This window comes from Eumetopias jubatus, unplaced genomic scaffold (assembly GCF_037043125.1).
Source record: "Eumetopias jubatus isolate StellerSeaLion01/CBP00866 unplaced genomic scaffold, mEumJub1_p1.0 scaffold_9, whole genome shotgun sequence".
In the NCBI taxonomy this organism is placed as follows: Eukaryota; Metazoa; Chordata; class Mammalia; order Carnivora; family Otariidae; genus Eumetopias; species Eumetopias jubatus.
Genome location: NW_028274815.1, coordinates 140,046,315 through 140,061,304, shown reverse-complemented (window position 1 = coordinate 140,061,304; position 14,990 = coordinate 140,046,315). Strand labels below are relative to the sequence as shown.

General features: G+C 49.8%; 1 protein-coding gene across 5 annotated transcripts in view; it reads left to right on the top strand.

Moving 5' to 3' along the window:
* DIDO1 (death inducer-obliterator 1) overlaps positions 1-14,990 on the top strand; it is a 50,988-nt gene that overhangs the window by 13,300 nt on the left and 22,698 nt on the right. For 3 of the 5 annotated variants that reach the window (XM_028091139.2, XM_088026839.1, XM_028091138.2), the window contains exons 2-7: positions 4,445-4,609; positions 5,136-5,248; positions 6,112-6,940; positions 7,655-7,976; positions 9,985-10,197; positions 11,150-11,360. In XM_028091139.2, the coding sequence (XP_027946940.1) occupies positions 6,114-6,940; positions 7,655-7,976; positions 9,985-10,197; positions 11,150-11,360 (1,573 nt within the window). In that variant the 5' untranslated portion in view covers positions 4,445-4,609; positions 5,136-5,248; positions 6,112-6,113. Of the gene's footprint in view, positions 1-184; positions 367-3,728; positions 3,815-4,444; positions 4,610-5,135; positions 5,249-6,111; positions 6,941-7,654; positions 7,977-9,984; positions 10,198-11,149; positions 11,361-14,990 lie in introns of those variants that run through there. The other 2 variants (XM_028091141.2, XM_028091142.2) reach the window with 2 other exon arrangements.

The window sequence follows — 14,990 nt, the reverse complement described above, 5'->3', positions numbered from 1 at the left end:
CCCAAAGGCCCCATCTCCTAGTAGTGCTGTCACCTTGGGACTAGGTTTCAATGTGAATTTCAGGGGCTGGGGCACACAATGCAGACCATGGCCAAAGCCGTCCAAGGTAGCAGTTTAGGAGACCGTCCGCACCATGAAACAAAGAACAGTGATAACCTCCTTTCCTGCTCCTTAACCTTTGTAGATGCAATGTGGCTGTTCTGGCTCCTGACGCCCGTGTAGAGTTGCCCACCAAGGTCACGAGCCTGTGTTCTGCAACAGAAACTGGACAGAGAGAAACCAGTGCCCTTTGCTCACCCACGCTGAGCTGGTGGCCCAGCTTTACACCAGGGCCTGGCTGGGCCTCAGTTCCCAGGAGGCTTTCAGGTAGCAGCTTTTGTTTCTCTCCACGCATGTGTAAAAGCAAAGGACTAAGAAATTTTAAACAGGGTGGTTTCTAGATTTCTCTTTATATTCATTTCCTGAGAAACTTAGGTTGGGGACACCTTCCCTTGATCAGAATAATTTTAACAATGACAGTGTTTTTTGGTAGCAGCAAAACTTTGAATTAGCTATAAAAGCTTTAACACGGTCAACTCCGGTTCTGTGTACGTGTTCAAATAAATAAAAGTGGATTTCTTAGTTTACTTTGTGGACCCAAACCTCTTTTCTGTCCATGGTCAGAGCACAGTGGGGTGTTTGCTGCTGCGGTGGACCTTAAGGGTCTGTGAGGAGAGGGAGAGGCGGCTGCTGCTGGTGATCGGACAACTTTGGTGCTTGCGGGGCCGCTGCGTCGTCCGAAACTTCCGGCCAGGTGCTTGTTAGGGACGGTTCTAGTAATGAGTCTTCAGTTGGGAAATCTTCCCTTTTTTTGTAGAATTTTGCATCTTCTCAACCTTCATCATCCACAGGGAAGAGTTAGTTGTGAGACACTGGACCCTCAGTACAAAATAGAAACTTTGGCCTGGTCTGTCAGAATTTCCAATTCTCAATTAACAGAGGCAGAAACAGCGAAGGTGTGTTGTAACATTGTGTGTAATTTCTGGTGGCGGGTTAAAATTGTTCTTCTTGAATACTGCTGTGGGGTAGGAGATTTGGAGAACCGCGTTTGGCCCCCGGTGGGGCGGATGCGCCCTCCTGTGTTACCCTGGGAGGCGGTCCTGGCTGTTTCCTCCTGCTGTGGAAACAGGAGCTGCTTTATGGTTGCTCAGCTCGCGTCTTAGAGAAGCCGCCCTCAAGTGTGTAGAACCAGAGATCTTTAAATGGTGGGCACCTCAGCGTCACTTCTGGTGTGCATGCATCCTGGAAGTTGCACCTTCAGATTTATAAGGATTTAGAGTCCTGCATCACTGGCACTTAACAGCTGTTTTTTGGGGGTTTGTTTTTAAGTAATGTATTATATTTTGGGTTTTGTTTTTAAGAAACCACATCTGGCAGCTTAATATTTTGAATTTTTGGAGAATATTTTGAAAAGTTGGAGAATCCGAAGGGAGAATCTAGTGGTGTTAGAACAATTTTGTGGAAGGAAATGCTTGGCCCCTTCTGATACTGAAGCACAGAGATGTGCTATTGCTTTGCACGTATCCAGGGTGTGCTTAACTAATAGGAGTGGAATGAAGTTCTCGCAGTGTGTTTCCTGGATCCCTGGGGCTGTCACAGCTCTGCGTGGTACCAGTGATGTTGTCAGCCTTCTCACGGAGTGGACATCTGCAGTGGCCTGCAGAAGCTGGTCCAGACAGTGGCATTTCCCTGTACGGTGTGCTGTCCACTGCTCAGCACCAGTCGGTCATGTAAAATTTGCCATTTCCCCCGAGAATGTCCTTGGAGAGACAGCAAAGACCTCGTGAGCGCAGTTGAACCTCACCACTCCAGTGTCCCGTCCCTTTGCTTTAAATTCCCAGTAATGAAATGGCAAGTACCTATGAAGCACTTCTGTACCCCAAAGCAGGGTGGCTCTCCAGGAGGAGCCCTGTGCCAAACCAGCTACCCTCTCATGGAACACCCGTTGTGCTGAAAAGAATGGACAGGCTCCAGTTTTCAGACCCAGTATTTGGCAGGCATTTTCTCAGAGAGGAATGACCTGAGTTTCAGGGAAAGCAGCTGACAGTATTCCTTGCTAATGATAAAATTTGAGCTTTCAGGTGAAAATTACAATTTTGAAAAGTTCACATCTGCTGTCACGGGCTTGATGGCTTTCCAGTGATTAAAGACATTTGAGGGGTGCCCTGGTGGCTCCCAACGGGTCAGTTAAGTGTCTGCCTTTGGCTCAGGTCATGATCCCTGCTTCTTCCACTCCCTCTGCCCCTTCCCCCGCTCGTGCTGTCTCACTTGGTCTCTCTCTCAAAATCTTTTAAAAAGAAAAAAAAGGACATTTGAGGAGGTGGGTGCCGGCATTAACGACTGTGTGTCTTCTGTGTTGTGGTGAAGTGTGCTGACGTGGACTCTGTGTCAGTCAGCAACGTGACCACCACGCACGGGTAAAATGGTGCGTTCCGAGGGTGTGCCGGACAGACCGGTGGCTTCCCCGACAGAAAGCGCAGTCAGGTCTCGGGCTTCACGTTGCAGCTTTCCTTAGGAAACTACTATTTGTTGAATTTCGGCCTGACGTCAAAGAACATCCACAGTTACCTGAAAACTTTCTCAGTTTTAATTTCGAAAATACTGATCTATTCCACATAAACAGAAGCTTTTTGGAGCCCTCCGTTTTTAAGAGTATAAAGGAGCCCTGAGAGTGGAACATTTGAAAGGCTGCCTGTTCCTAAATTTCTTCCTGGCCATATGCTTGTGCTGTGAGCAGAGCAGTTGGGAGGCTCTGGCTTGTGTGTGCGTCTTTAGATGTGAGCTTCCACAGCGTCCAACTTCAGGTTAGTGGGAAATGGAGCACTTTGCAGCTGAGAAAAAATACTGCACTGAGAAATGTAGAAACATAATTTTACATTATTTCAGTGCATTCCGTGCTCATAGATTGTTCTTGTGTTCCTGGTTTCAGGGATGGTCACCTTCCTTTTCCTTCCCGGGGAAAGCGCTTCTTACCACATTGTGATTGCAGGTTCCTGAGCATATCCTTCCTGCCACGCACTGTGTGGTGTACAACCACACACCACATCCAAGTTTTGTTAGGGACTCCACATGGGTTTTTGTTCTTTTGTCTTGATACACACTCTTTTGTTGAATTGCTGAAATTTTTATTAGAATTTCAATGTTGAAGAAATTATCAAAACAACAATTCTGCAAAGATAAAGTCGAGATAAGTGAATCAGATGATCTAAAATGATTGGATCTATTTTGAGTATACTATATGTCATCCCACACACAGAAATAACTAGATTTTCCATTTTCCTTTTTTAAAAATTTATTATTCAGAACTCAAATCCAGAAATGTGTTTCTCAGGTTAATGTGTATTTAAATTTTTCATTCCTAAGTACGTTTTAATTTCTTTGCTTTTATAAATGCACAATGTTATGAAATATAAAAATAAAGTTTATTTTTAGTTTCTTCTGAGAAGTAAAGGCATCTGAACGTTGAAGCCTTGATTTGAGATGCATTTACCACATTTGAGAGATTTGGTGGCCATGATGGTGGATTTGGCTAATCAGAGTGGAATGGACGCTGTCTCTTTAAGAGGAGCCGCCTCAGAATGTTTGTCTTTGTTCTGGGGTCACTAAGGAGACCACAGCTGTAGTACCCACCCAGAGGGCAAGGGAGGTGGAGGTGAGGGCTCAGCTTGGGAGGGGCTTGGAGAGGGGCACTCGGGGCCAGAGTGTGAAACGTGAAAAGATCAGTATGGAGGATTTATCCAGGAACAGACGCCTGTTCAGTGTGCGTTTCACCTAGGTATGGTTTTTTGCAGGACTGTAATCTAAGAGAACTGTTTTTTAAATTCATGTAGATGAAGTGTAGCACATCGATGTTAAGTAATTATTAGTCTTGTGAAATCTTTTTTGGGCTTTTAACTAAATGGTGGCATATCTCCACTATTAAGAATTTTTAAATACTTCTCTTTGTGGATGATTTTCTTCAGCCTTTTCATGTTTTGTGTTTCTCTCTCTGTTTGGCTTTATCGAGCTGAGCCCATCTCAAAAGTAGGATCATAATTGGAAAGCAGCTGATACCAGCGACTGGTTTTGAAACCGCCATGCTGCTGAGGCCTCTGCACAGTTAGCTCCCCCCCCCCCCCCCCCCCCCCGCCAAACACACACCTGCCAGTACCTGCAGCCCCTCAGTGGCCCAGCCTGGCCACCTTCTATTAGGGTGCAGTCACAGTGCCTTCCCTTCTGCAGAAGGGAAACTTCTTAAAGAAGGGGACTGTGTTCTTTCCTTTTCTTCTTTTTTTTTTCTGACTCCCCGAGTGGGCCACATGATAACATACACTCAAGTAATAGATTTCTTGGAAAGTCTGATGCCCTTTTTTTTTTTTTTTTACGGTTATTTGAATCTATAAATGATTTTTTTATTTTCTTTTAGGAGCTTACTCCGTGGGAACAGTCCTGAGATGATCTTTATTGTTACCTGTGAGCAGTGACTGACAGCAGCGGTGTCTGAGGTGGGCTGTGTTTGTGGACCAGGCGATTCCATCGTCAGGCACTTGGACCTCTGGAAAAGGTGTCCGAGCTTTCAGTGTCGGGGCAGGTAATGCAGCACCAGTGGCAACATCAGCAACACGGTTTTCTCTTAATAGGTTTGAAATTGTGTGTTCTGTTTTTGAAGTGTCATTTTATGTGACAAACATACGGTGTAACATTCATATTTGTTTATTTAGAATATTCTAAACTTTAGCCCTAAGTGTTTAGACGAGTGTTCAGCCACATGCTGAGAATTTTTACTCAAGGCACTCTTATTTTTCCATTGACATTTTATTGGTGCGAGTACTTGACGTTGTATACTCTCTTCGGTGAGAACTATGTTTTGTTGAGGAGAGTTCTTCCTGCACAAAATCTCAGGACCAGAAAAGTGGTGTGGTCCTTGCTGGCACACATGCTGATGTCCCAGCCACTCCTGTAAGCTTCCGAATGGCCTGGGAGCATGCTGGCCAGGCTCTGGAGGGAAGGGTTGGTCGAGCCAGCAGGAAAATGGGGGACAGCACGTCATGGGAAATAAAAGAAAAAACAATCTGGTTGTGTGTGGTTTTGAATTTTGTGTATTTTGTATTTTGAAGGTTTTCACCCCATCACTGTCCTTGCCCTACGACGGAATGTGGCGTAAAGGCTGAATCAGCATTAGTGTTTCAATGCAATTGAAGCCTGGCTAGCTTTGAAAAAAAATTTCAAGGTATATACTGTCTTTTTCAGGTTTGAAAAAAGAGTTGAGTTTTCACAAGCATGATCCTTTAATAGTCTGTCAGAAAGTGAGAAAGAACAAATGCACATAAAGCTATTCCCCATCATTATTTCCAAAGTGGCCAAGTTACCTATTGCTGCGTAACAGCTAACCCCCGAGTCGGGGCTCAGGAATCTGGGCAAGGCTTAGCTGGGTGATCCCTTATCTCCACAAGGTGTCCATAGGGGACACTTGCACTCAGCTCGCAGCAGGGCTGGGGTGCGGGGTGCTGTTCTCTCTAGCAGGGTGGTCGGACCACTTAGCAACTCAGGGCTCCTCAGCCCAGGATGGAAGCAGCCAGTCCTCCTCTGCACCAGGCCTCGAGCCACCCTCGCACTCCACCCTCTGCCCAGGGTGTTGGGCGGGGACAGGTGCACGGCACCTCCCGGCCCTGCAGCCCTGCTCTCCTCATGCCCTTGTACCGTGTATGCTGTTCACCCGTTGGACAGGGCTTCCCTGACCCCCTTTGTGGTGGAGCCCTGTGCTGAGCAGCGAAGTGCTGGAGGGGGAACGGGTTTGAGTTGCTGGCTGCAGGTGTGCACTGAACGTTAGATGGGTGACTGTTGAGACTTCTGTCCGGAGTCCCCTCAGATCTTCTCTCATGCTACCTTTTAAGAAACCTTGATCAAGATAAGTCATTTGAATGTTCACCTTCACTTTGTGTAGGTAGAAAATCGTTGTTTATCCATGGCCATGCTCCCTCCTTTGTGTGAATTAAAGGCTGTGTGTACTTGTAGCTCAGGGATTGTTAATTATTTGCTAAGAAGTGTCGCCTCGTTAACATTTCTCATGGTGTGGTTCCATTTCACCGTTAGGTATGGATGAGAAAGGTGACCCGAGCAATGACGAAGTGCCCAAGGCCATCAAGCCCACCAGCAAAGAATTCAGGAAAACATGGGGCTTTCGAAGAACCACCATTGCCAAGCGAGAGGGCGCTGGGGACGCTGAGGCCGACTGTCTAGAGCGGCAGCCCCAGCAGCAGCAGAGCCTGTCCTTGCGCCGCAGCGGGAGGCAGCCGAAGCGGACCGAGCGGGTGGAAGAATTTCTGACGACGGTCCGACGACGAGGAAGGAAGAATGCGCCTGCCTCGCTCGAGGATTCGGGTGAACCAGCGTCTTGTCCCGTCACAGACGTGGAGACGGCGTCCGAAGGCAGTGTGGAGAGCACCTCCGAGGGGAAGGGCGGGCCCACGGCGGGCTCTGCGGCTGACAAGGGACGGCCTGCCACCTCCACAAAGGCCAAAGGGGGTGAGGACGAGGACGACACCTCCGACAGCGACAGTGACGGGCTGACTTTGAAGGAACTGCAGAACCGCCTGCGGAGACAGCGGGAGCAAGAGGCGGCCGGCAGGCCCCCCAAGAGCCTCCAGAGCCGCCTGAGGAGGAAGCGCCGGGAGCAGAATGCCCCGCAGACTGTGGACGTGGAGGCGGGCGGCGCCACGGAGAGCGTGCTGCCCCACACGCAGGAGCCCGAGGCTGAGCAGGGTGCGGTGTCCCAGGCCGAGAAAGACTGTGGAGAAAGGGAGCTGGAAGGGAAGGCTCAGGGAACCGGAAACTCCGGGGACGTGGGCCGGCAGAAGCCCGAGTGTGAGGCCTACGAGCCCAATGCTCTGTACTGCATATGTCGTCAGCCACACAACAACAGGTAGGCCACAGCCTGGGGGGTGCCGGTGGCCCCCAGCTTCCAGAGAGATCCGGGCCGTGAAAACAGCAAGGGAAGGTTCTGTTCATTTTGAGGGGATGCGTTTTAGAGCTGGGCTGCATGAGTAACTTACGCAGTTGGAAAGGATGAAAGAGGAGGTGTTGATGAAAAAAGAAGCCCCAGAAGGGTAGCCATATGACTTTCTGTAGCCGTATGGGGCTCCCCATTGCCACGGGGCGGTATGAGACAGCACAGACTGAGGCGCTCCCATCCTCCTGGGGGTCTCTTGCATAGTGCCGCTCCAGACTGTCCTGGAGGAGCACCCATGAGCAAGCGGGCTGTGATCGGGCTGCAGTTTGAGCATCCAGAGCCTGTCTGGGTGCTGGGTGGTATTGGGGAGCTACCACCTGGGGTGTTTGGCAGGACAGAGGAATGTGCTGGTCTGTGGAGACGAGTGCAGGGTCTCCAGGCTGGAATGCTGGTCAGCCTGCAGCTCACTCTCAGAGTGCTCCCCTCAGGAAGAAAAAAGACACAAATTTGTTTGAATGCTAATAAAGTCAAGAGAAGGGCTTTTGAATGTTTTTCATTCTGTTCTCAATTTTTTTTTATTTTGCTTTTTTTCATAATGAGTTAAAACCAGTTCACCAATTCAGTTTTTAATCGTAAAGTTGTTAAATTGTGTTTTCCATTTCTAATGCCGGTATTTTATAATTTTAGGTTTATGATTTGCTGTGACAGATGTGAAGAATGGTTTCACGGCGATTGTGTGGGCATCTCTGAGGCCCGGGGACGGCTTCTAGAAAGGAACGGTGAAGATTACATCTGCCCAAACTGCACCATTCTGCAGGTGCAGGACGAACCAGACTCAGGAAGCGCGGTGCAGCAGGAGGCCAAGTGCGGGCCGGTGGGCGCGGATGGCACCGACTGTACGAGCATAGGGACAGTGGAGCACAAGTGCAGCGAAGACCAGGGAATTAAGGGCAGGATCGAGAAAGCTGCGAACCCAAGTGGCAAGAAAAAGCTCAAGATATTCCAGCCTGTGAGTACTTCTGTGCGAGGCCAGTGATAGAGGGTCAACAGAAGAGTCAAGCCCCGAAGAGTTGGTTTTTCTTTTGGAGCAGGTTAGGTTCTTCCCTCCAGACGGCCTTGTGTTTGCCGCGGGCTGGGCTCTGGGAGCAGGCCGTCCCCTGCACATGGCTTACTGGGCCTCCCACACCCCGCAATCCTGCAGGACACCAGGAGGGACCTTCCTTTGTTTTGTTTTGTTTTGTTTTTAAAAGACTTTATTTGACAGCGCACAATCAGGGGGTAGTAGGCAGAGGGAGAGGGAGAAGCAGGCTCCCCGCTGACCAAGGGGCCCGACCCCAGGACCCCGGGGTCGTGACCTGAGGCGAAGGCAGTCGTCCAACTGACTGAGCCACCTAGGCATCCTGGGACCTTTCTTTCTTTAAGTCTTATCTGCTTCCAATACTATTAGTACCGAGTTAATGTTTTCCTTAAATGGACTCATTTTTTAGTTTTTCCTTAAATGTTCTTTTTGGAATGTCGACCTTCACATACACATATTAACAAAGGAAGTACACGTTTGACCTGACCCCGTCATCCTGAGAGAGCTGGTGCTCTGAGCCTCCCGGGGCAGGGGGGCTGGGCAGGGGACACACCACTTCATCCCTGGCATCCAAGCCACTTCCCACAGCTGCTGCTGGTGTCACCCTCTGGAACAGTCTCAGGCGCTCTCTGGTAGGGGCATGGTTCTTTGTTGCATCTCTCCTGTGTCGTCAGCTTCTGATGTTGAGGAACACTGTCACAGGCTCTCATGAGCGTGCCCCCCAGCCCTTCCTGAGTCCCTAGACGGCCGTGAAGTGGAGGTCTGTGCTTTAGCGGGCATTGGGCATACAGGAGCCTTGAGGGCTGTGGGAGTCTCAAGGTGGAGGTGCTGTGGGGTCCAGACCATTGAAGCAGTAGCCTGGAGATGTCAGGAGGTACTGCGTGGGGATGTGGTGTTAACTGTTGTATCGCGTTTGGTCATTAAGAAAAATTAGTGGAAATGGGACAATGGGCAAAGTCACCTTAATTTCATGTCTTTATTTTTGATGTTTGAGGCTGCATGAGCTTAGATTTTATTTTTGGTCAGATTTGGGTTTTGTGGAAGAAGAGCAGTTTCAGAATACCTGGAGGAATAAGACTTGGCTCAAGTACATTTGAGGATGAGTCAGGCCTCTCTGGACCCTCTCGCTGCATAACAGTGAGCGTGTCTTAGCAGCCTCACACAACACGCATTTATTAGATCAGCTTCCATGGGTCCAAAGCCTGGGCCTGGCTTAGCCGGGTCTCTCCATGGTTTCTTAAGAGATGGCACCCGGGTGCCATTGTAGGCTGGGGTCTCATCAGATGGCTCGGTTGGGGAGGAATCTACTTCTGAAAGGCTCCAGTGTTTTTGTGTCTAAATGTGCCCTGTGCTATGTCTGGGGCTCAGCAGTGCCAAAAGTCACCCGTGTTTTTCTGAGATGCACATTGAACGGGTATTCCTGGATTGCGTCTGGTAGCTCACCCTCAGACCCTCGCCACCGGAGCTCCCTTGCAAGGCTGCTTGCTTCTTCAAAATCAGCAGTGGAGTTTTTTCTCTATTGCAAGTCCCAGTCCCTCTTCTGACATTTTCTATTGATGAAGCAGACCCTTTCCATAGCTCAGAGTTGTCTCATTTGGAACCTTGATTACACCTGCAGAACTCCCTGTTTGCCCTGCAATGGAACCTAATTATGGATGTGAAACCCCATTGTGTTGAAAAGTCCCCAGAGCCTGTGTGCCAGGGCAGAGTCCTGGGGCCACCTCCCAACTCTGCCCGCCACAGGTTGCGTAAAGTGTAGTTACTGTGAGTGCCTTGCCATGGGATAGAAACAAAGACATGTTTTTATTGGTATTAAAAATGCTTTTAGCGTCTCCATTAGAACTAGCGAGGCCAGTAGCGTAAATAGGAATTATACGAAGTACTGACACTGCTCGAGTTGGTAAGTATGTTGTTTGAAGCCACGTGTTTTGTTCTGCAGGTTGCAGAGGCTCCTGGTGCCTCAAAGTGTATTGGCCCTGGGTGCTCTAACTTGGCGCAGCCTGACTCGGTTTACTGCAGCAGCGACTGTATTCTCAAACATGCTGCTGCTACAATGAGATTTCTAAGTTCAGGTAAAGAACAAAAACCAAAACCGAAAGAAAAGACCAAGATGAAGCCAGAAAAGCTCATTCTCCCGAAATGTAGCGTTCAGGTAAGTTGATCAAGTCCAGCCGTTTGAATTGTTGCAGTGAGAGGGGGGCCTGCATGTTGCACCAGGTGCAGTTGATTGGTTTGTGGCGCGTGGGGGACAGCAGGCACAGACGGAGCGCCGGTGGTACCCACCCACTCCTCCAGCCTTCCACGCTTTCCCTGTTAAGAGTTCCACGCAGGCGTGCACTCTGATGCTGCCCCCGCTCTCGTGGAGGGCGTCGTTCGTGCTGACCGCAGTGCGGCAGGCGAGGGAGCCGAGCCTTCCATCCGGGACCCACAGTCCCGGGAGAAGAGGTGGGATTTGTCAGAAATTTGCAAGCCGCCGAGGGTGGGGGGTGGGTCTTGGGTGGCCAGACTGTGTGCCTCGCCTCGAAACCTAGCTCACAGAACTCTCTCTCTCCTGTGCTAAGTGTGACCTGGGAAGTCTCTTGTTTGACCCTCGAGGCCCTCACCCAGAGTTTTAGCTCAGGTTGGTGTGGCTGCGTTGCAGCCCCCATTACATCTGTGATGAGCAAGGCGTTAAGCGGTGCTGCTCGGGAAGTCCTCTCCAGGTTTTTCTGCACTTGCTTGGCCTTTAGATGGCGTAACTTTTACGGCTGGTGATTCTGAGTTTCAGGACTCCCAGAGCAGCGGTTGCTGCTGTGCAGAGTACTGTGGCGACCACGCCGAGCGCCGGGCAGAGGCGGCGGGACACTGTGTTCCTCCAGTCTCCCAATGGCCACAAAGCTTGCCTGGCACCCAGGTCCTTGTTTGTGTCCATCCGTCCACATCTCTTGGATGTGCAAATGTAGCCCAGCCCTGCTGCTGAGCAGATGCTGAGCCCAAGGTCAGGGTGGTGAGGGGCTTCAAATGACCCCAACTATAGAGCGTATTGTGACCTTCGTTGAGAAGCGTGAGGAGCGAAGGCTTCTCTCTGGCCTCCTTTAATGATTGGGGTTTTACTGGTTATCCAGGCAGGCATTAGAATCTCTGCTATGCATAAGAGACCGGCTCCAGACAAGAAAGAGAACACCGTGAAGAAGGCAATGGTGGCCCCATCGAGGAGTGAGGTCCTCATGAAGGAAGCGACCAGTGAAGGCACGCCGTCCTGGGCAAGCGACCACAATTACAATGCAGTAAAGCCAGAACAGACTGCTGCCCTCTGGCCGCCACTGTTGTATAAATGTATGTATCACCTAGGGGTAACGTCTGGACCCTTCCTGGTCTTTCTGGACAGCCGTCACTCGGGTCTGTTCAGGACCAGGAGCTCTAGCCATATTTAATGCTGCACCTGCAAAGACAGAAGCAGATGCCTGAGCCCCACGTGCCTCGAGCCCTGTGCACCTCCTCAGTCTGTTGGCCCTTCCTGTCAGTTCAAACCTCAAAAAGCTGTACAAATCTCATTGGTAAATGTCTCACCTGGCAACCAATCTCTTTAATCTTCTTAATTTTCATTGTCGTGCTCTGGTAAGTATCTGTGTGGTCTTTGGTGAGGTCACGCTGGGTAGACGTGCTCCTGGCATCCAGACTCTGGCCACACGGCCCTTGCAGGCTTGTCTTGGCCCCACTGGCTTAGGAGTCTCTCCATCTCGTCTGCTGTCCGCACAGGGAGGCCTCACTTTCTTCTTATGGGAACCCACTTCTGCAGATAGTATCGCACCTGATACTCAACTTAAGTGTGATTTTTCAGGAATTACATTATTTTTGATCCAACAGGAATTTTTTTTGTGTGCAATTCAAATACTACACACACACACACACACACACACACACACACACACACACAGAGAGACATGCAAGTTTTGAAGGCTGTTTACTGCTGCTCCATATGCTCCAAGGTAAGTGAGTGTGATGTGCTGGCCCTCGGGGCAGTGCCCTCCCTGAAGGGAGAGTGCCCACAGTGACTGGGACCTGACCCTCTCCTGGAGGCTTGCACTGTCGGGCCAGACCCCCTTGCCCCCAGACAGTTCCCACAGCTGCATGGGGACCTGCTCTAGATCATGCAGCTGGGTCTTTTCTCTCCATTCTGGCTTCTCAGCCAAGCACTCCAAAATTAAATTTGGAAGTTTAAATTGATCTACAGGATACATCTTACTGTTAAGATTATTTTCACTCAGTTTTAAATCATGTTGTATTTTATGTTGTTTTGTGCCTTTTACAAAAGTATCAAAAGCCATGTAGCTTTAAATTCCAAGACCGTAGGCGTGTGCTGCCCTCTCCTGCTGCCACGCGTTCCCGCAGGTCCGTACTAGAGCTGACGGGGTTGGGAAAGTACGAGGGTGACCCCAAACCTGTGGGAGGTGGGTGCGGTGGGGGAAGTTAGGAGGGAGCTCTTCCATCATGGGATTAGCTGATTGCTGTATTAAAATGAGTCCCTGCTACACCTTAGGTGGTTTGAGCTACTTCCATGCTAACAGCACGTCTCAGATCTTCAACAAAGCACTTTTACAAGTCATGCACATACCTGAGAGTAAGCATCGCGGACCAGTGAGCACTCGGGGGGCGGGGGGGAGCTGTCACTTTGGAATACTGTGCTCCAGTGCTCTGCGTCGGTCATAGGCCAACATAACAGAATGAAACGGTGGGGCGACCACAGAAGCCCTGGGTGGCCAGCTTCAGTACAGTGCTCCATCTCTACCAGCAGACTGGGAAAGCTGCCTCGAGGCTCCCAGTGTGCATGCGGAGGGTGGGGACCTGGACGGCCCCTGTCCCTGGGTTCTTTCCCCTCACTCCATCTTTGAAGGCGAGGGAGGGGCCCAGGAGAAGGCCTACTTCTCAGCTCCTCTTCACCCCTGCCTGCTCTTTTCTGCACATCAGCTCCTCACTGAAGCTCGACTTGCTTCAGTTGACAGAAAGCTGGGACAGATGACTGATGGCCCTTTTCACATTTACATCTCAAAGCTGATGGAGACCCAAAATGTATAGCATGCATAAGGGACATATTTTTGAGCTAGTTGCTTCTGATCCTTTTTTGTTATCTCAGAAATGCCATCTTCCAGTCACTGGTAAAATACTCGACTTCAGCCTCGGTGAGTAGCAGCCTCGCCCCCAAACCATCACTTCACAGTTGGGGTATCAGGTAGCTTGCACACACACAGCAGAACCCTCTGACCCCAAAAGGACCCCCATCTGCCTTTCTGGCTGGCTGCAGAGCATGTTTTTCTGGGTTGGGGTGGCTAGATTTGGGGTACAGCTGGTATTGCCGTGGTTAGAAGTGTTCCCACATTGACCTGGGTACATGCCACGTCTGTGGGTACATCCCCCATTCCGCCCATAGTGGCCACTGCTGAGGGAGTGACACACGGCTTGGGAGGTGCCCTGGGCTTCCCTCTCCTCCCCAGGCCACTGCTGCTGACCTTAGGTCATGGGTAGGGACAGCTGTCCGTGAACAGGGTGTGAGGGGACTTCCCATTAAACAGGGACTTGGAATCTCTATCTGCTTCTCCCTACAAAAGGATCAGCAGATGCTTTGTGTCCTCCAGGTGCTGCAATTCACAGATCGCAGTTCTCCCTAGTTCCCGTATGGCTGCTTTTCACGTATAGTAGCCACTGCCGCTTTATTTACTTCCCTAAATCATCATGTTTCTTTGTTTTGATAACCTTATTTTTTTCTGTTCCTTTTCAATGTTGGGTCAACCTCCCACTGTTGCCAAGGCATGAGAAGGGCTGAAAACTTTTTTCTAAAATGTCCCTGATTTATTAGCGTTTGGAAGTGGAATTCTGATACTCGTAGGCACAATCCCTGGTATCTGGGACCCCTTAAATGGCTCAGGGGACTTAAAACACGGGGATTCTGAACAGATTTTGATTGGAAAAAGATTTCTGCAGTTTCATCTAGCTTTGAGAATTAGAGTGCAAAACCCTAACAACTTATACACCCAGACTCAGATGATTTGGTCAAGCAATCTGATGCAGATAGAAGCATTTCTCCTATAAGTTCACGGGCATGCCACACAGATGGTTCACCTGCTTGTGAAACGGAACAAGGAGAACCCGGATGGTCACGAGGATAACTAGAGGCGTGGGCTCCAGAGACACGCTTCCGAAGTCCTGAGTGGAAACCAGTTTCCTATAATAAATATGCGGGGGATACTAGGACCCAGGAATATTTTGTAGAAATGGAAATCCTTGGGTGTGCTCAGTTACAGATTTTAGCAGTTACGTGAGCCATCTTTAATCTGTCTATTCCAGAGTTGTCATTGGCAATAAAATGTGGTTGGGGACAAATCAGACCTGGTACGTCTGAACCAAGGTTCTCTCCCCCCAGTTAGAGGGAAATCCCAAACGTACTGAGGAAGGGTGATGTAGCTTGACAACTCTTGATGCTCTCCGTACGACTGGAATTTCCTTGGTGCTCAGAGATACTCTTGGTATTTCAGACTTTGACTTTTCACAAGCTTAAAAAAAAACCCTGGTTAACTTCAGAAAATTAGGTCGGGGAGAGGTTTCACGTGTACACAGACTTGAACGTTGGAGATAAAACTGCCAGTAGTGCCCAGTGCTGCCCCCTTAGTCGTGCTGCAGCCACTGGAAGTTTCCAGCAGGATTGGCCTCCCTCCACCTGCCCTCCAGTGAACTTCGTGTGACCTTGGGGAACTGTGGGTCTACTGTGATGTCTAAAGACAGATGCTATGGGGCAGTCCCTTTGGTGGTGTCTCTGTTCTAGAGTCCATGGTTCTCTGCGACGATGCCACCGTAACCCCTCCAATATGGCACATGAGTTTCAAGGGGCATTTGCATTAAGTTGTAGCATTCTTGATTTGAAGTGTGATGATGCGTCCCCGTGCACATAGCTATATTTGCTCCCGCAAACCA